General features: G+C 43.3%; 1 protein-coding gene across 2 annotated transcripts in view; it reads right to left on the reverse strand.

The window, feature by feature from the left end:
• Positions 1-25,972, reverse strand: part of ABTB3 (ankyrin repeat and BTB domain containing 3) — a 298,152-nt gene that overhangs the window by 14,666 nt on the left and 257,514 nt on the right. The window contains exons 11-17 of one of the 2 annotated variants that reach the window (XM_090043150.1): positions 24,634-24,812; positions 19,300-19,371; positions 13,186-13,291; positions 12,371-12,473; positions 6,411-6,492; positions 4,958-5,026; positions 1,731-1,844 (exon numbers count right to left, since the gene is read on the reverse strand). In XM_090043150.1, coding sequence (XP_089899276.1) covers positions 1,731-1,844; positions 4,958-5,026; positions 6,411-6,492; positions 12,371-12,473; positions 13,186-13,291; positions 19,300-19,371; positions 24,634-24,812 — 725 coding nt within the window. The remainder of the gene's footprint in view (positions 1-1,730; positions 1,845-4,957; positions 5,027-6,410; positions 6,493-12,370; positions 12,474-13,185; positions 13,292-19,299; positions 19,372-24,633; positions 24,813-25,972) is intronic. The other variant, XM_090043151.1, reaches the window with a different exon arrangement.

The following is a 25,972-nucleotide window of genomic DNA, read 5'->3' on the forward strand; positions in this document are numbered from 1 at the left end:
AAATGATCTAGAAGAGCTTACTAACCAGAATATAATATTATTCCATGCCAAACAGTTAACTTATGTGCTGTAATATTTTATTTATATATGTGTGTGTGTGTACACACACATGCACACACACACACACACCCCTCTATACTACTATATTATATAGTAATAATACAAACTGATGAAGAAATGGAGGCTTAACTAAATGACCTACATTCTGAGCAGAATTGAAAAAAAGTGATGTGTGAGCAAGTTCCCTCATTTACACATGATAACGAATAGATGTTAAAAAGGGAAGGGCTTCTCATACAGAATTCTGTGCTGCTGCAGCTAGACTGCTTGTGGGACCTGAGCTTAGACCTCAGGTGTCTCTACGATACTAAAGTTCATGGTGTAGACATACCCTGGGTCTCACTAGCCTGCTACATACACAACTTCTACTGAATGCTAAGGCAACTCCCTGAAAGGAGGCCTTTCAGGATCAGGTCCACAGGAATGAACCAAGATTTTTCAAGCCATGTAAGCACTGCCCTAAGTTTGGCTTTAGTGGGGCTCTACACAGGTTTAAAGATGCACACATGCTCAAGTGCTTTGCTGAACTAGGGGCTATATAAATAAAAAGCCTGGTCTGGATTACCTCCTTGTACAAAGAAAAAAAGCACAAGAGCTGAAATTAAAAGTTGAACTATTCATTTAATTAGGTACAAACACAGTGATAGATTCAGAAATGGCTTTGCTAAAATTAAATTAAAAAGTAGCTTTCAAAGGGTATAGTATTTCTCTTCATTGGGATACTGTAGATTATTTTTCCCTCTGACAGGCAGACCTATAACTACCCTTCACATGTAGCTCATTTTCAGGAATTATTTTTTCCCCTTTCCCAGCACTGGCAGCACACACATGCACAGCAGTACAACACACTGGGGTTTCTATATGCATGCAAAATTCTTTAGGGTGGGGAATGAAGATCTGACCATGAGGAGGTAAAATAACCTACAGATTACCTCAAACAAGTGGTTCTCAAACCTCTGGCATACCATATCATTAAAGCTTTTGTACGAGTCATATTATTTATAGAGAAATAATTTTAGGAATGCTTCTAAAATATTTATTGGGAATATATTTTTATTCCTCTGCCTACAAATGTGAGTCCAACTCAAGGGGAGAGAAAATAATTAAAACTAACTGATGCAAAACACCTCCAAAAATGACCTGGAATAGGCTTTCTAGATTTTAAAGTCAGATTACTCAGCCCCCGACCACCCCCTTGCAGGACTGTAAATACTGGATTCCATTGGGAAGGTGGAGACTCTTTTCTCTGTTGGTATAAAGTTCTCATTACTATCCTGGCAAGGCCACAAGACACTGCACTTTTTGCAGAGTGACATTTTTCATTATAGAAAAACTGTGACTTAGCAAGACCGAGTACCATTCCTTGTAGGGTCTCAGGCAAGGGGCATTGTTGTGGGAAAATCCCTTTCAGAGGGGCAAAGGAAGGAAGTTCCATTAGTTGTTTAAGCTGATTTCTTTAAAAGCAACTTTTTTAAATGGCGTAGGACTTTGGAATATTGAAGTAAGTCCCAGAGGGACAGGCGAGAGGCGCAGAGGGCTATAGGTGCATGATAAGTTGCATAAGAGCACAATATATCAATCACTGCTTGTCACAAGGCTACCACCTTCCATACATGGTAGATGCAAATAGTCACACACTTGCATGTGCACACATAGACAATTATTTTTACCTTGGCATGATTATAAATATCCACGCAGTTTTCTGTATTGATACTTTTTGCACAGATGATTTCACAGTGTCGCTGTAAAGCTTCAAGCTGGAAAAATTTGGCAGCAGAGAGAAGCTAAAGAGCAGAAAAAAATGATCAGAAGTGCTGAGCAGAATAGTTCTAAATGTTACCATGCATTACATTAGTACTTTGTTAGGCTTTTTTTCACTGTCCTCTAATGAGTTTTGACCCAATTTTTTGTCAGGTAAATTGCAATAAGATGGCTTTTTGAGCTGATTTAGTCTTTTACACCACTACAAAGGGAAGGTAACACATCTGATCAAACTATTGTGAGGCAGATGATGAGTAGAGAGGAACTTTCAGACTCAGATGTGGGGAGGGGGAAGGGGATGGAGGGAACCAACAGTGTGTAAACTCATCAGATCTCTGTGTGCTATAATGGAAGCAGCACCTATGAGAACCTCTGGCCACTTCAGAAAGGCATTTCTCACTGGAAGAACCCAAAAAGCCATGTGCCTGAAGGAAATGATCTGAGTTCAACCCTACTGGACACAACACACCAAAGAGTACACAAGGGCTTCGTACAGGAACTGCTGGAGGAGACGCAATGGCCTGGGTTATGCAGAAAATAAGATCACCATCATAGCCCTATCTGGCTTGATACATTTATGAAACTTCCAGAGCTCTAAACTGTTCTCTCAGCTGTCAGAGGGTGAAAGCAGAATTCCTCTCACTCTCTTTGGTGGCTGGAGAGAAACCTTAAGATCTTCTGTGTGAAATCCTGACTTTGCTGAAGTTAACACGAATTTTTCTACTGACTTCACTGGGGGCAGGATTTCACTTGCTCTCTCTTTTCTTTCTTTTCTGGCTGAGCCCCTATTCATCACCATTTTTCTTGTTCTGCTGCAAGTTCTTCCTGCCTCTCTTTGCTGGCTTAGAAGTAGGCAAGTGTTCTTCAGTGCTTGGCATGCTGTTCTCAGCAGTACACAGATAAGAGAGTTGAGCTGGGTGCTCTATCTATCTTTAGGCAGTTATATAACCCTTAGCACCACAGGATGCTGGGGACATCAGACAAAAGAGCCTTTCAGTGAAACCCAGCAGTGCTCTCAGGCTGGTAAGTAGGGTTGTTGGTGGGGAAAAAGCTGTTAGCCTGCTGTTCTGGCTTATCCCATCCATTTACTTCAAATGCTGTTCTAATCCCAGAAATAAACCCAAATTCTGGAAATCCGCAGTGGCCATGTGACGACAGCCAGCTGGTCCCAATTATGAACTGCAGGAAAGATTTCTGATTAGTATTTCTGGTACTTTTATCATATTTGGAATAAAGTAAGTAGCTCAATGTAATTTAGAAAACTCAAGCCAAATCTCAGTCCAGCTGCCACAGTATCTCAGGGCAGATTACAAGGGCTCTTAAACCATAGGAATCTTGAGGGGTTAAGACTCCCCTCTTAATCAGCTATGTGTATCAGGGGTCACCAACCTATGGCCTGGAAGCCAGATCTGGCCTACAGATATGGGGCTTTGATGTCATTTGGATGGTAGGAGCGTGTGGGAGGGGGCCTTCGGCAGCAGGGGCTTCTATGCAGCCATGGGGAGAAGCAATGACACGGGTCAGATCCTAGTGCCTGCTCACCTCTGACCTGAGCTGGATCATTCCAGCCCACAGCCTGAATAGGTCACCAGCCACTGAGCTATATTGTTCTTACAGTGATATGCAACCCCTTCCTTTTTGCCCAATTCAGAGACAGTCAAGGCAATGGGAATGACATCAGAGGAGGCAATGCCGAGTGGATGGATACCCTTAGACATCTGAAAAACTGTTTTGCACCTACTCACACAATCAGTTGTTGGGAGCTTATTATACATACACCCACTCACGTAGATGTCTACTATGCATTTTTAGTGATCCAGATGATTATACATTGTATTTTAATATTTTACCTGTCTTTATGATTTATCTTATTTTTATTATGAGCTGCCCTGAGTCTCTTCGATGGAGTGCAGTATATACATCTAATAAACAAATACCAGAAAATAGGTCTATGGGTGGGGACACACCATACATTTACTACAGAGTAAATTGACTTGACTCCATTGTTGAAGTAGAGCAAACACATGATGCACAACCGTACACCAGCATATGTCACTCCACTCCAGGATAAAGTTGCCCTTAAAGAAACGAGTACATATGCTAGTGGTGTACAAGTGGTCTTTTCTCTCCAAGTTAATTTCATCAGACTAGACCTACTGCTGGCAGCCAGTCCATGGGAGCTGTTTGTACCTCAGTTCCTTCCTACAATGTAAATTTACTATACAGCAAAATCCAGGGCAAACTACTCTGTAGTAATTGTGTCATGTGTTTGTAGCCTCTATCTATACTGATGTGATACGATCTAGGTTGAGAACTTTTTTTTTATAGAAAGGGTTTAGGTTTAGAGCCTTCTTTGCCAAAACTCCATGAGTGAACTGGAAAATCTACAAATGATTTATTAAGAATAAAAAAGTTGATATGACTGAGCCTAATTAAACCTGCACCAACAAACTTGTGAGGCTTGATTACAGATCTGTCTGGTTCCACAAACAGACCCGCACCAGACCTTCTCTACAGGATTATTTTAAGTATCCCTGTACCTACTGAAACAGACTCTGATTGGTCAGTCATATCCTGCAGGCGTGACACAGTTGCTGTCACTTTCCTTGCCTGGATGTCCCATGTAGGAACAGTGCGGTGACAATGTAATATAACAATATCATCTACATGCAAGATGTGCACTAGGATTGTAACCAACTATCCATGATTTTAATATCTACCGCCCTGCATCCTTTTAGTTCAAATTATGTTTTGCTTTGTGATTTTTCTCTTTTTTCTCTGCATCCTGGTGTCAAATAAATCCTGCTTTCATTTAATTGAATGGGTGTGGAGGCTGTCACCTGGGGTGCTATTGTGTCAACTAGTATCAACTACAGTCTGGGAAGGAAGTGTAAGGGGTACAGAGACAGGGTCAGATGGTAGCAGAGATGAAAAGAGATTGTGATCCCCCTCCCAAAATAGTGCAGGCAGATGCCAGACTATGCCCTGGGAGAACTAAATGACCTGGTAAAAACTGTCACCGCAGTTCTTTGCTGTTTGCCAATGCCCATTTGAAACCATTCTCATGTGCATTCCTACAAATGGTTCAGAGCTCATTTATGCTAGCATCCTGTGGAATGAGTGAAATATTTCTTACCTCCATTATTTCATTATTTTTAATCAGAAGCGACTCTGCACCTCCATAATAAAGATACTGCATAACCAGCTGCAACAAAACAGAGAGATTTTTAGTGTACAGAAAGCACACCAGGGTGACACAGGCATATTATAGATGCATGCCTTTCACTACCCTGACGGCCTCTGCTTTAGAGGTCACTGTCATTAATGGAAAAAGATGAAGTGCTTGGAGCCCCCCTTGGGTAAGAACACATGAAAGAAGGGAAGGGGACATAATGAAGAAGCAGGATGCTTCAGGAGTATATCAGGGCACAGGTAAAAAGGGGAGAAGCAAGTGAGATCTGCAAACCACCTTTAGGGCCACAGATTCACAAGTCAGCTTGGCCAAAAGAGGAAAAATTTAAGGTCATGCAAGGATCCTTTGTCTGCCTCTGGCCATTCTAAAGCCTCCTCTTCACAGGTGGCCTGCTTTCTGTTCCTAGGCCCCATCCGCTGCACTGCTGTGACTCTCCAGTGAGGTCCAAGTTGCTTGTGAGGGAAATCAAACCTGGTGTTTTCATTATGAATTGCCAGGTCTTTTACAAGTCCCCTTTTACACCATCTATTCAAGAGTACATGCCACAGTGGAATGGCTGCTTCTTGAATCCTTCTCCTTATGGGTAACCATATCTTCTCCTCCTCTGCACTATTCTGTTGCCATGCATGGCTGGTGAGAAGGGACTGCTGAGACTGCATTGCAATACAGGCCAAGTAAGATTTCCCTTCAGTGAAATTCCAATAAACCTAAATGTTATTACAGGCAGCTGTAAGTTGCACTGAGGAATCTCTGAGGCTCGAACAATCAAGAAATGGAACTGTATTTGCTCTGGGTAAAATGAATTTTCTTTGGCTTGGTGCATCTAATGCGATCTGGAAAGGAGGTAGGTTTAGGTCTACGTTTTTGTGGAAGGCATTAGAAAGTTTAATTAAACAGCATTGCTAGGAAAGGACTTAATATCCTTCCAAACCTGTGCATTCAATACAGAAATAGCAACAACAGAGAAAGGACTCTAAAAGCCCATGCAAATGCAGAGGTGTAACTAGATGCTTGAGAAATCTGGGCAGTGGCAGAGCATGGGACGGCATCAGTTGCTGAGCTCCTGGTGATGGCTGGGCCACCCGTGCAAGCAGCTATTTTTGTACCTCCACCCTCCCTCTGACACACTACTGTGCATTTATTCCGCTACAATGCACTGCTCTGACTTCAAGGACTAGGGAAGTAATATTTATAGAGTTCACTGTAGCTCTTCACACGTTATTTGGGTTTAATCAACAACACAATGCAGATTAGCTTATAGAGTCAAGGTCTTGCCCATGAAACCATTGCTCTAAGGTATGGCATTCACTGAATATAACTGCATTATGTTTTGTTGGGTATATGTACAAATTGTATTGCACATTTCACTTAGCTGCTATGCAAGCACTGACTTTACCTGAAATATGGGGTACTTCACATAGTTGATCTCAATACAAGTGCTATCAGCTGGGGGCTTGCTAGACAGCAGTGCTTTAAACCTAAATAAAAACAAGCAAGATTGAAATACTAATCCAATTATATTTGCAATAAAATACAGCAAAGTGGAAAGGAAGCTTCCATCAATTATTGCAAAAATAGTACATTAAAATGCAGAGAAGCTTAGTGGGATTTGTGCACTGACAAATGCAAAGGCTTGCACTTACTGTAGTTTAGAAGAATGTAACAATATTAACATTTAAATGAGTAAATTTCATTTTTTAGGAATCTTCATTCTACATTTCTAGAGCACATATCTAATTTTATGAAAACTCTACCTAGACAATATAGCTTCTGTAACCACTTGAACCTCATTACAGAATCTGAATCTTAATGTTTCTTTGCTTGAAGAATACCATTTTTTTAGTAAAATCGGCTACATTTAACTTATTTAACATTTCCTTTTTAGATGAAAACCAATGTGCATTTTTGCCCATTTCATTTTGCTGTTTTGCAAAATTGCTTAGAACAAAATGCGAACAAGTCAATTAAAAATCCTTCACAAAGATATTTAACACTTTTTTGTAGATTTAATACAATTGTATGGGGATGAGGGGAGAACTGGATATTTTATTGGTCTCAGAATGATTATATGTATATTAAATTCCATTAAAAGACGAACATGGCTAAATCCCAAGCATCTCAATGACCTGAACCTCAAGAAGGAAATGTGCAAAAAGTGGAAACTAAGTCAAATTAGTAAGATGAATGTAATAGAACAGCACTAGCATGCAGGGGCAAAAAGAGAAAGACCAAGGCACAATGCGATGAAACTAGGAAGGGGCTAAAAGGTAAGAATAGAAAATTCCTCAAGTACACTCAAGTAAGAGGAAGATCAAGGAGGTCACCTACTAATTTTTGGAGAGAGAAAGCCGATGACAAATGACAGCAAGAAGGCTGAACTGCTTAATGACTTTTTCGGCTTCAGTCTTCACTAAAAAGTTTAACTATGATACTGACACAGTATCGATAGCAAAGAGAAAAGCAGTCAGACTGGAATAGGGAAAAACAGGTTAGAGTAGTGGCTCTCAACCTTTTCAGACTCAAGGTGCCCTGGAAAACGTCAGCTGTTAGTTTTCATTTGATTTTTGATTACAGAAAAATAATAGAGCGATTCTTCTGTTGCACAGAACTCAGAAAGACCACAGCAGGACAGAATGGCTTTACCACTCTGGATTCCTGTAGAAATCTCTGGGTGTATCTTGTGAATCATGTTTGCACACCTAACAGCTCTAACATTTTGTGGCATTCTGTGCCCCCCACCCGAAAGGATCTCAAGGCACCCAAGGGTGGTGTGGCACTCTGACTGAGAATCACTGAGTTACAGGCTATCTGTGCTTAATCTACACTACAAAGATTTGTCAGAAAAGCTATGTCAGTAACCCTCCCCCTTTCCCCACCTGGATCCGACTGTGCTGAAAGAGGAGGGATTCCACTGGCTTGACTTCTGCCCTTTGGAGAGGTGGTCTAGTGAAGTCAGCAGAAAAAAAAACCACCCTTCCACTGCCATACAATTTGTCTCCACTGTGGGGCTCTGCTGAAATAGGTGTGGCAGCAGCAGCTCCTTTAGATAAATGAGATGCCTTCAGATTGGCTGGACCCGATGAAATCACCCTGGAGTAACTAGGGAACTGGCTGAAGCAATCCTAGAGCTGTTAGTGATTCTCTCTGAGAATTCATGAAGGACAGGTAAGGTTCTGGAAGCTTGGCAAATAATGCCTGTCTTTACAAAGGAGGACTCCAGGAATTATAGACTAGTCATCGCAACTTCAGGTCCTGAAAAGATACTGGTACAAATAATTAAATGATCTATTTGTAAGGACATAGGCAATAACAAGGTGAGAATGATGCTCCTGGAATACATTCATTTCATGGTGCAATGGGATCTGATCCTTATATCTCAACGATCAAGCCTCCTGCCATGCCACATGTACATAGTAAGAGGCACAATTTGGGGATCAGAATACCATCGCACTATTGGTAGTTGCTGCTGTAGCCCTTAATTTGGGTGCATATGTAACATCCTGCCCATTTATACCGTGATTAACACATTAATTGCAGCATAAATGTAATGTGTAGAAGGAGCCTAAAAGCCAACGTAGGTATGTCAAAAACTAGTAACGTCAAGTCAACCTAACTTCCTTATGACCAGGCCTTATGAAAAGAATGAGGTAACAGACATGATAGAGCATGGTTTTAGTAAGATTTCTGACACTATCTCACACAGCAAACTGAAAAAAGACGACTAGGTGAAACTACTATAAGGCACTGACATAACCAGAAAGCTGTACTTAAAGAGCAGTAATGAACCGCTCACTCCCAGGCTGGAGGGATTTACCAAGTGGGGTCCTACAGGGGTCTGCCCTATGTCTACTACTATTCAATACTGACATTGTAGCAGAGAGTATCCTTATGAAATCTGCAAATGATACTATACTGGGATGGGTTGTAAGAGACCTGGAGGACAGGATTAGAATTCAAAACTATCTTGACAAATTGAAGAAATGCTCTGAAATAAATCAGTTACAATTCAATAAGGGTAAAGGCAAAGTACCACAACACTTAAACAGAAGTCATCAGCTACATAACTGCAAAATGGAGAATGCCTGGTGAGGCACCAGTTCTGCACAGGGGAATTAGGAGTTCAAAGAAGATCACCAATAGAATATATGACAAAAATGTCAGGTTGCTACAATAAAAGTAAACATCATCCAGCAATGTATTATAACCAGAAGTGATACTTTTACTCTTCTCAGCTGTGGAAAGACTTCTACTGGATTACTGTGTGAGTTTTGGCTACCATGCTTCAAGAAAGACGCAAACTAACTGGAAAGCAATAAAAATGATCAGAGGTCTAGAAGGCAGGACCTATGAGGAGAGACTGAAATAACTGGGTTCGTTTAGTTTAGAGAAAAAGAAGAACAAGGGGAAACATGATAACAGTCTTCAAATAGATAAAAAATTGCTGTAAAGGAGAAGACAACGAATGTTAATCCAGACCCATGGCAGTTAGGACAAGAAGTAAGGGGCTTAAGTTGCAGCAAAGGAGATCTGTTGCTGCCCACCTCTCCAGGTGGCCTGAAGCCATAAGCCATTCCTGATGGTTTAAAATATATATCTGTCTATGTATTTCTAATTTGCTTGACCACATAACAGCTACTCTAGAGACTGCTGAAAAGGGCAGCATCCTAATGGTTAACAATAGGCCGGTGGGAACTGTAGGCCTGTGGGAAGCTAGTATTCACTTTGGATTTGGATTCGGCTGATTCAGGGGACAGTGATCCAATTCAGTGATTTGAATCACTGCCCTGAATCAATTCGGCCGAATCCAGTTTGGTGATTCAGCCGCTGCTGACTTGGCTGAATCTCTGAATTGGACAGGCCCCATCTCCTGCCTGCTTTCCTAGCCCCATCAATGGCTGCCCCACCCAGCCCCAGCTCCTGGCTTTAAAAAAAAAAGCAGCAGCTCCAGGCTCACCAGCTCCTGCTAGGTGGGGAGGGGAGGCAGGGGAGTGGGGGTGATCCCCGCTGCTCTGCACTGTGTATGTGTGTGGGGGGGGCTCTGCCACAAGCCCCCAGAAGCCCCAAGGCTGCTGCAGCAGCCAGTGAGTGTGGGGCTTTTTTTTTTCCCAAAGGGCCATGAGCTGGGGCCGGTCAGGGGACGCAGGGCGCTCAGGGGGGCTGGGGGAGCAGGCAGGGGATGGGGCCTGGGGGGGACCCTCCCCCCGGTCCCCTCCCTCTTCCTCCAGCTCCTCCTCCGCCCCCTACTTACCAGCATGGAGTCCAGGTCCAGCTCCCTGCTGCAGTGAGCAGGGGCTGCCTGAATCTCCGAAGCTCTCCGAATCTTTTCCAAATCAATTCGGAGAGTTGTAAATAAATTCGGGCCTTTTTATTGGTCTCCTGATTTGATTCAGATTTAGAGATCCAGCCGCTGAATCGGGCCAAATCTCCTCTGAGTCAAATCAGGACCCAAAGCTTCACACAGCCCTAGTTAACAAAAGGATGACATTCCTAGTTGTTACATCTTTAACACAGATCAACAGCAAATAGTTCAAGGGATAATTCCCAGAGTTCAGTATTCACTAGAAACTGATGCTACATAAAAACAACATTACACAAAGGCACTGTATATACACCACATTGTAAGCTCTTGTTCTCTGTACCTCCACACATTCCATTCCTATCATTCGACCCATGATTTGTTGACTAGTGTTGTGTTCCAGACACCCAGGTTTGCCGGAAATACTTTATGTTAGTCATTCATTGAGAAATCCCTACTCTGTAGTCTTCGCTAGGGCAACATTCCCATCAAGTTCAGTGCAAGGTACAACCACAGGGACTGCATGTTCAGGCAGCTGGCGCTAACTGGGTGATGTCATCGGTTACTGCCCTCCCTCCGCCTTCTTTCTTCATCTTTATCTCTTCCCTCCCCCCTTTAATTTATCTTGTTTCCTGACTAGCAGTTTCTTCTTGTTCACCAAGCAGCCTCTATCATGCAATTCCTTGCAAGGTAGGACAAATGGGGCTAGATCTTCGCTATCCAAGAATAGGTATCTTCCCTCCCTATGCACCAACCTGAATACATGAGCCACTTCTGTTCACATTCGTGAGATCTGAACACAGGAGTAAGTGGGCAGAGCACTGTCAGAGACCATCACGCTGGAATTCCCTTCTGACTGTTTGCTAGACCTTCTGCATGCAATGCAAAGCCCAGTTTATTTATTAAGACAAGTAGTTTCTGATGGGTGGTCTTGCCCATACACAGACCTTCCATAAGTTTAACTAAAGAAAAAGTTTAGTTAGATCAATGCAAACTCCTTTGTGGACGCATTTCTATCAGTTGGCTCTCCTGATTTAGAGTAAACCTGTACTTCTATCAGTGTGCATTAAACAGACATAAGCTACTAAAGTAAGAGTGCTTGGGCAAAACTCACCCTTGCCTAGCTAATCAGTTTGACAATGCCATTAATTGAACTGATAAATGCTTGTGTGAATGTGGTAAGAAGGAAGTCTTGCTTAAGGCTTTTATAGGCCTTGTGCTTCGAATCCCAGGCTTTGGAATGGGGGATGCCTTTGGATGTAATGTGGCCTGTTGTTTTAGATATACAATTGTATTAAAAAAAATATAAACCCTCTCAGTGGGTTGTGCAATGGAAGCTTGTTTCTATTAAATATAATGCACATAGGCAAGGTGCAAAGCAGGGTTTAGCCATTCAAATTCATGGAACCTGAACATAAATGGAATGTGTCATCCAGGACTAAAGCCTCAAACAGGAAATGAGGTTCATGCAGGTGGACTCCTGTCGCCAGGTGAAGCAAAGTCAGTGGTGATCTGCACAGTGGAACAGTCTGCATGTATGCAGCCTACAGCCCTTCATTTGTGAAATATCCTATACAACAGGGGTTCTCAATCCCTGGGCCATGGCCTGGTGCTGGGCTGTGGCAGCTTGGCTGCCAGTTCGCAGCACAGTCAGCTGCCAGACTAGAAGTGGCCATGGACCGGCAAACCATGGCCCCCCAGAGCTGGGCAGAGAAGCCATGGCTCCTTCCACAGGGCCTACGGCAGCATAGGGTTTGGTCCACCCCCCAGCCGGGGGTTGAGGGTATCCTTACCTGTCTTCTGGCCGGAAATTACAGTTGCAGTTGGCTGTGATTACTGGGCTGTGGCCACTTCCGGGCCGTGGTTTGCCAGGCCATGGCATAAAAACTTTGGGAACCCCTTTTATACATCTAGCAAAGTAATGTTGTCAGAAAGTTACCTTCTAGGAAAAACGTGAAACATGGAGGCTTCACCTGCATTGTTAGTCCTAACAAATCGCCACAGTAAAAACAAAGATCAAACTAATTATCCATTCTTAAGAAGCAAACGTGTATATTTACCTTGGGGATGCAGTAAATAGTAATACTCTATGTGCATAAAAAGGTCTTCCTTCCACCAGGAATGTGACATCCGACATCTCTTTATTATTAAGAAAGTGAGGGTCTGGAATCAGAAAAGGAGATAAAAGAAAATCTTTAGTTGGGAATAGTTGACCTGTCTAAAAACTCTTTTCCTGTTTTGGTGAGAAAAGGCAAAGGCTTAAGGGGGTGCTCTTTTTACCTAGAAAAACCTGTGAAGCTATTTTGACTAGCCTGAGATAGACCATATATAGATATTCTAACAGAACTTATACAAAGTAAATTCAAAAGCTTTGAAATTTGTTTTGATCTTTTGTAAGATAACAGCCATCCATCACACGGAGTTCATTCAAGATGAGGGAGTGAATGCTGTTGGCTCACTAGTCCTAGTTCTTCTGCTATAGCTGTTGCCTGCTGTATCGAAGAAAACACAACATAGTCTTGTTATATAAGTCTGGCAGTGCACAAGGGTCTGAGCAGATACAAGACTAAGACCCAAGAGTAAGGGGTATACCTAAAGGGCCAATTCTACACACCAAGGACTTCTATCAGTTACAGATGAGCAAAAAATTGCCCATATATTGAGTGGCCTCCGTAGCTTTTTATTAATTCTTCAGTTTACAGTTACGTTTGTTCTGTCCTGTATCCCCAGAGCACTCAAACAGGAATCTCATTTCTGAAGCCAGCATCCTTGCACCACTGATTAGCCATTTTTCCTCTTTCCTTTCTTTTGCTCTCTCCTCCTTCTCAGACTGTCTGCTGAGAACACTCTGGCTGATAATTCACCTAAAGCTTACCTAAACGAGAGGTCTGCTTCCGTTTGATTTCAACAAGCTTTGGAATAGGGTAGGGTCCATAGCAATGAGTGAAAATGACAGACAGCTGCTGGCTTATCACTTCATTCTAAACAAACAAACAAAAACAACAACCAGAGAAACAAGCATAAGCTTGTGCATTGATAGGTATAAGCTCAAATCATTCCCAAGAGTTGCCTGATTAGAATGTGATATAATCCATATGTAATATCACATATATACACACATACATATAATTCCTTAAAGTTTTCTTTCTACTTTTAAGAAAACCAAAGCTATTATATAAATACGTATATATAAAACATATCTTTGCTATTCTAAAAAAGAATATATTTAAATATATATTTTATAGCTGAGTTATAAAACATCTGCACTATTCTAAAAAGAGTGTCCTATGAGCAGGCCCTGTTTTGTAAAGTGTTAGCTATTATAGATTATGTCATGTAATCCCTATTTAATTCTAGGTGGTTTACTGCTGTTTACTGCTTGGTGTTATTTCTGAAAATCAGGGTGTATGAGCCAACAATTAAGATACTAGACTGAATCTTAGGAGGGCTGGGTGCAGTTCTTGGCTCTGTCCTGGGTTCCCTGTGTGAACTTGTCAAGTCTTTTACAGGAACATTTTCAGAAGCACCCACATTTGGAAATTAAATCTCATTGAAAGCCAGTGGGGCTCTAGCTCATACATACTTTGAAGACAAGACTTAAACGTTTCGAAAAATTTACCACAAATCCGTACTGATGAAGAAAGGAGATGTTCCAAAGAAGTCAATGGAGCTACAAAACTCCGCAGGAACTACCAATACCTACAGAGAATTTTGTCCCTAACCTTTCTGTGCATCTATTCCCATCTGTAAAATGTGGATAATAATAATTCCTTGTCTCACAGATAAATTGTGATAATAAATCCTTCACTGATTGTGAGATTCTTCAAGATGACTGCAAAGAGAACCCTGGTCATAGCCAGGTACATACACAGAAAAAACCATCACAGAAAACGTGAGGGGAATTTCTTTTAAAAATGTCTGTATGAGGCATAAAACAAGGCAAACCTTTAATTCCCAAGCACACCCTAGTCAGTACTCAGTCCTACTGAGTCCTAAACAGTTAATTACTCATTCCTGAAATGACCATATATTTTATAAGTGGTAGCAATATTGCAACAACTGGTCATCTTCTCAGTCTGAGGGATATATATATATTGCATCTTCAGACATATGCATGCTTCTCTCCATGACATCAAGGGAAATTACATTCATGCACCCAAAGGCAGAATCTTATACCCATTATTATATCAGACAATGCAAAGAGAAACACACAGGAACCACTTCAGTCTAATTCTGAGCAATACAGATCCAAGCCACTCAAGACGGTCAGAAAAGGTCAAATGGGTCAAATGCACTTTTCCCCATGAACCTGAGCAGCAAGTCTGGGGATACAGTTTTACCTACAGACAGGGGCAAAACTCCACTGGGTTGCTTAAAGAAATTAGTCACAAGGAGCACACTGTATACCAGGAGTATATTTTTATGTAATGTTTTTGGTACAGAGCTTCACGAGGAACTTCATAAAGACAGTGAATCATAAGCCAAAGAGAAAAGGAAGGTTTAAGGCTGGATTTAAAGGAGGAAGTGACTCAATAGCTTGGATGACAATGTTTTAGACAGACAGGGCTGAAAGCACAACTGCTGCTACAGGGGCAACATGGAGGGAGCCAAAAAAGTAGGCAGAGGATAAGATGAGTGATATGAGATGAGAGAGGTAGAGGTAGACTGAAGAAAATTACCCCAGTCATTACAAAAGGGAAAGTTAATGAACACGATGGAGAATGGGTACAAGACTGTGACCCAGAAAAGGAAGGGAAGGGGGAAAGTTCTGCAGAAAGGGTGCAACAGAAGTGAGTGAACCACACACTCCTCTATTCCACCTCACCCTACAGATCAGGAAAAATGATTTATTGAAAACCAAATTAAAGACTGCAGTGCCCACCAGCCTTTTATGCTTGTGTGATTCACTGAGGTGCAAAGGCCCTCTCTGTGACACTGGTACAACCAGGGTTTTTCACAGGTTGGTGACATTCCTTTAGCCCAGTTACAATGCACATGGTTAAGCTGTGTCCCCATAACACCCTTCTTTCTTCCAGCACAGGCAAGGTTAGGCATCAACATTTAATACATGTATCAATGTGGTCTGGGAAAACAGTGGCATTACCCCACAGTACCTCACCAAGGGATAGAGTATATAAAGGACATGCACACCAGTGGTAGCAGCAGCACATGGGACACTACGACTCAGTGAGACCCATGGGACGCTGAAACATCCTGCTGCACAGAGAACAGGGGAAGGAGGAAGACTGGCCAATCCACTTATATATGTGATAAGGAGATCCTGCTTATATTATAAAAATGGTATGGCAAGTTAGGTACAGGAAGATAGGAAGATGCTATCTTAGACCATGAACAGAGGCAAAGTACTGTGAGCTGTCGCAGTTATTAAAGTACTGTCCATGTGGTATGCAGAAACAAGCCACATCATATTGCCATCTTGACAATGACTGATTACAAACTCATGAGTTTGGGTAGAAACAGAAGTCTCCAGTAAGGTTTTGCAGCCCAGACCAGTCTGACTGAGAATGATGCTTGGCTAACATAAGTTGCACAAAAAACCCAACATTGTGTATTACATGGCATCAAATCACAATCTCATTCATAGTTTTGGAGTTTTTGCTGTTTAAATGAGCATATAGCTATAGGGAGAAAGATCTGACCACTTTTTCATATAAGAAAAAGGAGAAGTCAAATGCACCACTGAACTTTATACAATGTGGAACTTCAGATTTGTGATACTACATTATTCAGTGTACAGACAACGTATCTTTTGACCACTTTAAATAGGAGGGGGTGCTACCACTCAGGTGGGAGAGTTGTATAGCAGCTTTTATGATCTGTTGTGTTAACTTGATCCTATAGTGATATAAACAATCTGAATCACGCTAACTTTGAGCCTGAACAAAACAAGGGTAAAGCTGCAGCAGTTTCACTGCACTTGTATCACTACAGAATCACACAGAGCTAAGTTACAGTGCAATAGCATATAATAGTATCCTCTGATACCAATACTATTGTTACATCTCTCTACACCTTAATTCCTATTTTGAGTGGATGCAGACATACAGCTCCAGTTGTCATATCCAGAACTACACAAGATCAACTCAGATGGTTGAAAGGCTAAAACAAGAAGTAAACACCCCGCAACCCCTGCTAAGCTGGAAAAATGACAGAAAGGCAAATATCTGTTGCTTCAGAGTCACAGCTCCCAAAGAATAAAATTTTCACCAAGGACTTGGAGGGGAAAGGGCTAAGTCATTCTGATCAAGCATCCCCCCACTTCTACACACAAATGGATACATGCAGGCTTTTGAGGGATGGGGATGGTAGATATGCTCTCTGTAGCCTGCAGATTTGATCAATGAAGGTGGCCGAAAGCAGCAGCAGAGAACAGAGATAAAAGGGAGTCTTTGTCAGAGCTGGAGGTCTGTGAACCTTGGGTACTGAGTAAGAAAAAGCTTTTTTCAGAGGACCTTAAGGCCAAACTGTATCATCGGATTTGTGTGTGAGGGATGAAAGTAGGGACACTCAATTCCCATTGAAGTAACTGGGAGCCAAGCACAAGCAGTCAAGAGCAGAGTCTGGCCCATTAAAATGACCACAGTGGAAGAGAGAAAATCTCCATCCCAGGTTAGGAGCCTGCCGGCGCTGGGAGAAGGTCTGTGGGTGAGGCTGCAGCACGGCAGGGGGGCAGGAGAGGGGCTCTTTGGGGGTGGCAGGGAGCTGCATGGCTGGGCTGGCATCAGGGTGGCCAAGAGATGCTGCCCAGCGGGTGGGGAGCCATAGCCAGCCTGCCTGTTGTGGTGTGGGAACCCTGGCCCAGGATGGGGATGCCACAGGCTTCCTCTCCTTCTCCCTCTAGCCCTTGCTGGGGCCAACTTGCTCCATCACCACCCACATGAGTCAGCCACTGCAGTAACTGCAGAGACAGGGCAGCTGGGGGGGCAGGGCAGGGGATGGCATGTCAGGAGCGAGGGGTACCAGCAGGTCTGTGGGGGGCTGTGGCTTGGGAGTGAGGGGCACCAAGGGACTGTGGGTCAGGAGTGGGGGGCACTGGTAGGGCCAGAGGGCAGTGGGTCAGAAGTGAGGGGTACCAGCATGGCCCATGGGGGAAGTGACCTATGAGCTGGGAGTGAGGGGCACTGGCAGGACCAGGGGGCTGCAGGTCATGAGTGAGGAGCACCAGTGGGGACGGGGGGCTGAGGGTTGGGAGTGAGGGGTACCAGCATGGCCCAGGGAAGTGGGGGACTGTGGGTTGGGAGTGAGGGGCAATGGTATGGGCAGGGACAGGTCACAGACATATCAGGGCTGCTCAGCACCACAAAGCAGCAGAGGGGACAGCAGCAGCTGGACCCGCATCCTGGTGAGCGGAAGTGGCAGAGGAAGCTCTGATTTGCCAGGATAAAAAAACAAAATCAAATGCCAAAATATATAAACATTTAGAATGTATTTTATTATAACGATTGAAGCACTCGTAGGCTTCCAAATTGGTTGAAAATTGTAAATATATCAATAAAATGTTTTCTTAAATTGATACCTATATATACAGTGGCATTTCATTTTAATCATGGGAAAACACAGATTTGGGGTTTTTTCATCAGAGAATTTGGGATTTTTTCTGTGGTTTTTTTTTTTTAATCAAAGAATTTGCAATTTTTAAACACAAAAAACCAGGATTCCTGGGGTATTCAGGTAGGCTGAAATCCAGCGCTTTTCTTTCTTTTTGACTCCTGAAACACTTGGTCATGCCCTGATCTTTTCCTCCCCTTCAGCCTTCCACAATTTCATGTTGCACCTCTCAGGTCTACTAAAAATGCACTAGCTAGGGACACTGATTGGTTTAGCTCAGTCCTATCATCAGATCCCTCCCTCTGGCCTCCTTTACCCACTGTAACTAGTTAAGCTCTCTGTGCTTGCCCTTGAAGCCCTGCACATCTCTGTCCCAGGCTATATTTTGGATTTTGTATTCAATCATGTTCCATGTACCATTCTCACCATCCTCTCCGATTCCTGCTCCTGATATTATTTACATCTGAACCTGAGCATGCCAGCTGTCCCAAATTTATCTGAAAGTCTCACAGCACCATAAGACCCCAAACAATAACCCATAGCAGTCAAGGGTCTTTCAAACAGCTAAAATGGCCAAGGCATACTAATCTAGTAAAGAACTAGTCTAGAATCTTTCTTCCATGGCATGGGCCCCTGAGTTACTGCTCTGCCCATTATCCCTTGTCCCCTTGAAGGGTCAATGTGGGGTTAAGTGATCAAGAAGGTATTTCAAGGACCACTAAGTCCTGACTAAACACTCCCAGTTTAGTAAGAGACTGTTTGCCATCTCTGTGAACCTCTTCATCCTTCCCCGGGTATTTCTGTTGTGGTTCTCCAGCATAATTCAGTTTTGTTAGCTGTATCAGAACTGATTAAATGCCACTTTAGAGGGTTGCTCCTAGATGATTAAGTAGAAAACATATAATTAATATTAGTCAACAAGCTGTAAGGTAGGAGAGCCCTAGAGGTTGGAGATACAGTTAGAGGCAATGAACAGCAGAAAAGAATAGGCTTTGTTAGCAATGGTCTCGGGTCTTTCTGTGGCAGATACAAATGGAATGGAATTAATCACAGCTGATGAATAAATGGTCCCATTAGTTATTTGCTGGGAAATCTGCCAAGATTCTGCTCTTTATTACACAGCTGTGGACTGTGTAAAGAAATCTCAGATCCAGGGCAGAGTACAATCCTTTGGTGAGAAACCAGAAGAGGGCAGACACATCCTAGAAACAGTGTTTCCCATCTGACAACACTGTGTTGCACATAGAGCAGCTTTTTTTTTTTTTAGCTGAGAAACTGCTGCTCAAAAAATCCCATGGGCGATACATAGATAAGAATGTTAACACTAGGCAACAAAATCAAACCCAGGTTAGTGTGAAGATGAATCTGTTACAAAAACACAATGCAGTTAATAATCTGTTATTAACATGCCACTCTGTACCTGAAATTCACTTCTCACATGAAGAATGCAAGATGTACATGTGTGTAGGATTCGGGTCCTGGTTACTCTGAACTGTTTAGACACAGAAGTACTGAAAATGATGACAGGCAACATCACAGAACCTACAATTCCCTGAGTACAGCAAAACCTGTTTTAAGAGATCATCCAACCCCCAGCAAAAAGATCAGGCTCCTCGTAGAGGTATGGCTTTGGGTGGAGTTCAGACAAAATCGTATTCGTTGCCATGGGCACTCTTTAGAAATTGACTTTAGGGGTGATTCTTAATGCTGGTTTCACTGGTTTCCCCCCCCCCCTTACTGGGAAATACCTACTGTTATTATACTAAATATAATATGAAAATGATGATATTCTCCATCTCCCCTTGCCTCCCACCAGAAAGAGTTTCTCAGAATGCAACTGATCCTAGGATATACCATAGGAATGCCATAGGGCATTGCTAAGAGAAAATGGTTCCTGATGTGGGTGGACAAGGAGACTATGGATGCAGGCAAAATTCCTGCTCCATGAACAGCCACAGTTGCAACCTCTGCACTAGCCATATGCACAAACACATTTTAGTGGTCCCATTAGTACTAACCTCTGCTGAAAGAGGGGCAAAGGGGCAGTATGATGATGAAACCTGAGTTTGGAGCTAGTTGAAAATGGCCCTCCAGAAAATTTAAACTTGTCAGTGGAAAACTGAAAACCAAAATGTCTTGATTTAAAAATACTGCTATGGTGCTTCATGAGCGTTGTAGTTTGGATATCTCAGGCTCCCATTGCCTTCTACAGGCTGAGTTAAATGGCTGGACTTGAGCACCCTGTTCTTGGATGACGAGGCAATATGTCATGGGTGTCCCTGGTAGAGCTGACCTTAGGGGTGGGCGACCTGGGCAGCTGCCCAGGGCACTGTGGTCAGGGGGGCACCTCACACACATACACGTGAACAACTGTACTCACTACAGTGCTCCCCCCTAGCCAATTCTACCCCCACTTCCCTCAAGCAGGAGATGTAGTATCCAGCTCAACCCACCCCCTGCATCTAGCTGCTGCCTATCACACTGTGCTGCTCCACCTCCCTGACAGACTGCACCTCTGCCTGCCTGCCTCTGCCTGCAGCAGTGCCATTAATGTATGTGGGAGGGAGAAGCTAGTGTGGGACACCAAAACACAAGTTTGCCCAGGGTACCATTTTCCCCAAGGCTGGCTCTGGGTATCAAGGGCAATGCAGTTCACCCAGGGAGTCTGGCTCCTAGCAGAGAATGAAGACACCAGGCAACCAGCCTACCGCTCTCCTGAGGTACTGGGGCAGCATTTGCAAATCAAAGCATGTCAATTCTTGAGTGTTTCAGGTTTTGAACATTTGATTTGTCAACAAACTTTGGTCACATACTGTGGAGAGCTGATATTTTCCAGGATTTATTTTTTCATTTTGTGCAAAACCCCAATTGTCTATTAACAAACAGCTTCAACAGAAAATAGAAAAGCAGGTTGACATGATGTTCCCTCCTCACTCCCCAATGCAGAGGAACATGTGCTATGACCTGACGGGATACGGCTCCTGGCTTAGGGAGATGGCTTTTCCTGGATCTTCCCCCTAGTGCACTGGAGCTCTACACTACCACTTAATCTAGGGCCATCAAAACCCTTATTCATAGACTGCCTTTTTAAACTCATCAATACCAGGCCATAATGCTGCAAGGAGGTGGAAGACAAATTTTATATGGGAGACCAACCATCCATTTCCCTCCTTTTTACACCCTGTTCGGTGTACTACGCATCTAACTTACATATCCTCCAGCTTAACTGCTTGGTCATCCAGGCACTTGTGTCAGTGTGCCAGTCCAGGGCTGCTCTGACCCTGTTCAACATGCTGTGGAGGGCCTGGCTGGGACATGAGAGTGCTCCAATGTGGGGTGAGTCAGCAGGAAGTCCCACACACTGAAGCACACCCTTGTGCCCCAGCCAGCCCTGTCGGCACCTACACATGAGTTGTGGCACACTAAATAACATCACCACAGCATAGCACTAGTGTTTAGAAGCACTAACCTATGGTGGAGTTAATTAGTTTACTGTGGCCTAACAGGGCTGCATGTGTAGACACTGAGACTTTACTGCAGGGCTAATTAGGCAGCTTGGCAGTAAACATCAGTTGTAGATGTACCTATGGTGTCTTAAGCTTAACTCAAGACTGTTAGCTCTATGAAGTGCCTCTCTGACTTCTCTTCTACTGCAATCCCTCTGTAAACCACTCCAATGCTTGAGAGGTTTGCCTGATTCCCAGCCTCAAGCTGCCCTGAAATGGCAACAGTCTTCCTTATTCAAGGGACCAGATTCTTCGGAGAACCACAACTAAGCACAGGTCTAGCACCATGAGCATTTCTGGCTCTCTTGAGATTTCCTTAAACCTGTATTTAGGGTTCTACCCAACTTGAAGCAGCTGCTGGCTGATTTCGTGGGCAGACCACGGCAGCTCCTCACCCCCTGCCCCCCACCGATTGGCTGTGGGGCCCTGGTGGCCCCACCCCCCACAGCTGATTGGTGCAACTTAATTTCATGCTGTGCAAAAAAGAACCTCCTTTTGTTTTATGCTCAACCTGCTGCCTAGTACCTGCATTATATGTCCCTGATGCATTTGATCAAGAGGGGAATAATTTGAAAGCATGAAGGAAAAATCAGCAAAAACAAAGGCAATTTGGTACCTAAACACCTGTCTTTGCCTTTGAAATTCTTTCCTAGTGATCTCAGAACCAAATAAGCCACATGTGATTTAATAATAGTTCTTCTCCTTTGATTTGGTCTCTGAGAGGCAATGTGGTCTGAGTCTTTACCTCAATCACACACACCTGTTTTGCTTGATTTGCCAATTTTTATTGCCGTTTTCTGTTCTAGTGTCATGGTTTCCAAAAATATTCTTTATTCACTTGATAGCAGCAGTGCTCCAGCATTTAAAGTGGGGGGCAAAGTGCCAACCTTCCAGCCAGCAAGACTCTGACATCAGTGCTGGCTGGCTACAAACTTCCCATGGGAAACGTTTCCAACTGAATCCTGAAATCCTAAAGGCACTGGCCTTTTAAAATATTGTTGAAGCTGCATAAGGAAGATAAGAAGCAATTTACATTCCTTTTGTCTAACTAACTTGTAGGTAAAGGCATTCCCCTAACTTTTGTAGATTTAGCCCTTTCTGGGTCACGATGAGTCTCAGTGCCTGAATGTTTGCAGAGTGTGTTGTTATAGGAACTACTTATGGAAATGTGAAGCTTTGTTACAATTAAATACAAACTGCTAAGCAAAGAAAAGATACTGAGCATTGTAGTGCACATCATGTGGGGTATTTTCTTTTGCATGAAACAAGAAAACAAGCAATTACCGTCTAGTTATTTAATGGCAACTCCCACCCTACTCCTGATCTCAAACACTCATGAAGCAAACGTTCAGGTCAAATGGAGCCATAGTCTCTCTCTGAGCTCTCAGGACAGAGAAGAGTCCATGTCCTCTTGCTTAAGTCATGCTCCCCTCCTTGCAATCACATAGCCCTATGAACTGGTTGTGCGGGGAGGCGGGGAGAACGCGTCATGACAACAGTCACACTTCTTTGTCAGTCCTGTGTCATTCTCCATCTCTGGAGGTTCACTGAGCCTATGGACTGAGCTTTTTAGGGAGAATGCAAGTTGGGTAGGGGACTTCTTGACCTGGTACGCTCCCTTCCAGGCCCTCATGCAGTAAGCAGGGAAAATTGAGCCTTTTTTGTTGAATCTTTCTGAGAGGAGGCTTTAAAAGGATCTTCACTTTCTTCCAAGAGACTACAGATAGTCAATCCTTGTTTCGGTACAGGAGAGGTTCCTAGTATGCCATTTGGAGAAGGCCATGGCAATCACTTTTACCATCTGCACATCATGTAAATCCTTGCAGGGCCTCAAGATGATTCACTGTACAGCTAAGAATATAAAATAATGTGTGTGTGTGTGCACGCGCGCGCGTATGCATGCCTGCATGTAGATGGATGGCAGGCTATTGCACTAGATGTAGAAGCAAGAACAAAGGACAGCATGATATTATCTATCTTTTCCCACTGCTTTCCCTGCAGTCCCCCACCAGTTTGGCTTTAAATTGTACCCAAAGCAAAAATAAGCATGTTATACTTTGCTGCAGTGCCTCCTGCAAGGAAGAGACACTTGAGGGCTTTTTCTGGCATATCAGAGAGATATAATTCTAGTTAAACATATTATTTTAAAGCTGAGCATAGGTTAACTCTCTGGCCTTGGTTGCAGTCACCCAGAAGAACGGTAATTATTTCCTCCCCCTCCCCAAGGTTACATTTAAATCTAACCTCCATATATGTTTCAAAGCAATTTGCTTTATATCGGCTTCCAAACTGAAGAGTGCCTCGCTGCCAGGTATGGGATGAATAAGCAACTATACAGAGCAAGAAGTCTATGAGTCCCCAGGATTCAGAATGATTTCCTATAAATTGCCTGCAGAAACTCCCCACAGCAATACAAACTAATCCCAGAGATGAAGTTCCTAGGAGCTAGGAGGGAGATGATTTCAGTAACAAGCCCTCATCTCTAATTTGCCTTTGCAGAAGCATATATTTGAGTCCAATCCAATTCCTTTTTCTGAGCTTCCTGGGAGAGGACGGGTGGTATTTTCAAGATGAAGGGAGCAGCAGGGAAGCTAGTCTTGAATGGATCAAGTATGAAAAGAAAATATCTAGCTCTCCAGCAGGGGAAGATGTTTACATTTTCCTTAGCTGATTGTCCCTTATGTTTCTCTTTGTCTGTAATACATATATGCCAATAATACATACACATTTTGCTAAAAGCTCGTCATTATTTGGATTGTTAAGATAAGAAAAAGTCACACTGAAGGAACGACACTTGGGGAGAAGTTGCACGGAAGATATACCTAAATGAGTTTTACTGGAGCATTAGGAAGGTACATTGCTATGTGTGTGGGGGGTGGGGGGGAGCTGGGGGGTGGAGCATGGAAGTTCCATGGCGGAGGGGGGTTTAGTAGGTGGAAACTACTTAGTACAGAGTCCCCAGCTACTATTCCCTGTTAGGTGAAGAATGCTTTAGAGAGGATGATAACTGAAAACTGGCTCACAAAATCCAAAATAAATGTAACTATGAGCCCTGCTGCAAAGCCCTAGAAAGCCAAGTTTCTGCCTTGCTTGGCTCAGCTATCAACATCTCAGTTGAAAAAATCAAGACATGAATATGAAATATAGCACGGGGCATAAATGAGCTTCAGAAAATCTGTGTAAAAATTATATTGCCGGATTCCCAGAGGCTAGGGGTTCTGCTATTAAGTTCTTTAAAATGCACATACCTTGCTTGCTTTCAGTATTTCAAACATCAAGGGCAAGCCTTGTGTGATGAGTTCCTCAGTGTACTCTTCTTCCTGAATGGATTTAAATTCCTTTAGCAAGCACTGGATGAGAGGCCTTCTGTGCTGCTGAAAGGATGTTCGCAAAGACTCCAACCAGGTGTGCAGTGTCCATGGAACACCTGAAAAAAAAGATACATGCTGGAGGCATGTGTGCACTCCAAACTGCCCCTGAATAGCGGGGGAGGGTTGCTATTAGGCTTTTTTTTGCCTTTAATTGTATGAATTTAGGGCTCGTGAACAGTGAATTCTTATTTATCTTCACGTAGGCAGACCAATGGCTATCAGCAGGCGCCAGGCTTAACCTGCAGAGAGAGCACCAAGGGCAAGTGAAGAGTATGGTTTCTCTGACCATCTAGCCTTCAGTCTCTTGCTCAAACTGTCGATTAAGAATGATTTCAGTAGCAACTTGTGACATGGACACCACTGGGAGATGGGTTACTCCACTACAGCTGTTTCAAAGGGGTCATCAACAAGCCACCCAACAGTAAAAGCTGTTAGGCACTACCTGCCATTACGTCAATTTAAACTGCTTCCCTAGTGACAAAAGCTTTTACATCCCTGGATATATCTACAAGTGCTATTAATGCGGCTGAATAAATTCTGGCATACTTTGTGCCAGAGTGTATTGCTCCTGGGTGTCATGTTTACATGTGCACCGGGGACCGCAGCACGCTGAGCTGGGTTGGAGTAGCCCCAGCTGTCAAGAGGTCCCGGGGCTGCTCTGACCTGGCTTAACATGCTGTGGAGGGTCTGGCTGGAGCAGGAGGGTGCTCCAGAGCAGGGCTGGCCGGCAGGCAGCTCCTGCACTGAAGCACCCTCGTGCCCCATGTGCATTACAGCATACTAAACACCACCATAGGACAGTAGTTGTGTTTACAAGTACGAACCTATGATGGAGTTAAATAGTTTACTGCAGTGTAATAGGGCTGCACATGTAACAGACTTTACTGTGGAGCTAATTAGCTTCACAGTAAACGTCACATGGTGATGGGGCACATCTACAATCTCTGCACCACGCATTCCCACTGATGCAGAGATCGCTTCATGTGAGTAAAGCACTCCTGCTTTTACAGTCACCTGTGTAAGAACTGCATTTTGAGAAAAAGAAGGGGAAAAGTGCTACCACAGAATAGACTATAAAATGTGCAACAGAAAAATGCTTATAAATTAATCTATACCACAGAAGAAGACTAAACTGAAGAATAATCCATTGCATTTGAAAGCTTGTCTAAATCTATCTAAACTACGTAGTTGGTCCAATAAAAGATAATCACCCACA

The sequence above is a fragment of the Crocodylus siamensis genome, chromosome 4 (genome assembly GCF_052110815.1).
Source record: "Crocodylus siamensis isolate JL-2025a chromosome 4, ASM5211081v1, whole genome shotgun sequence".
NCBI lineage: Eukaryota > Metazoa > Chordata > Crocodylia > Crocodylidae > Crocodylus > Crocodylus siamensis.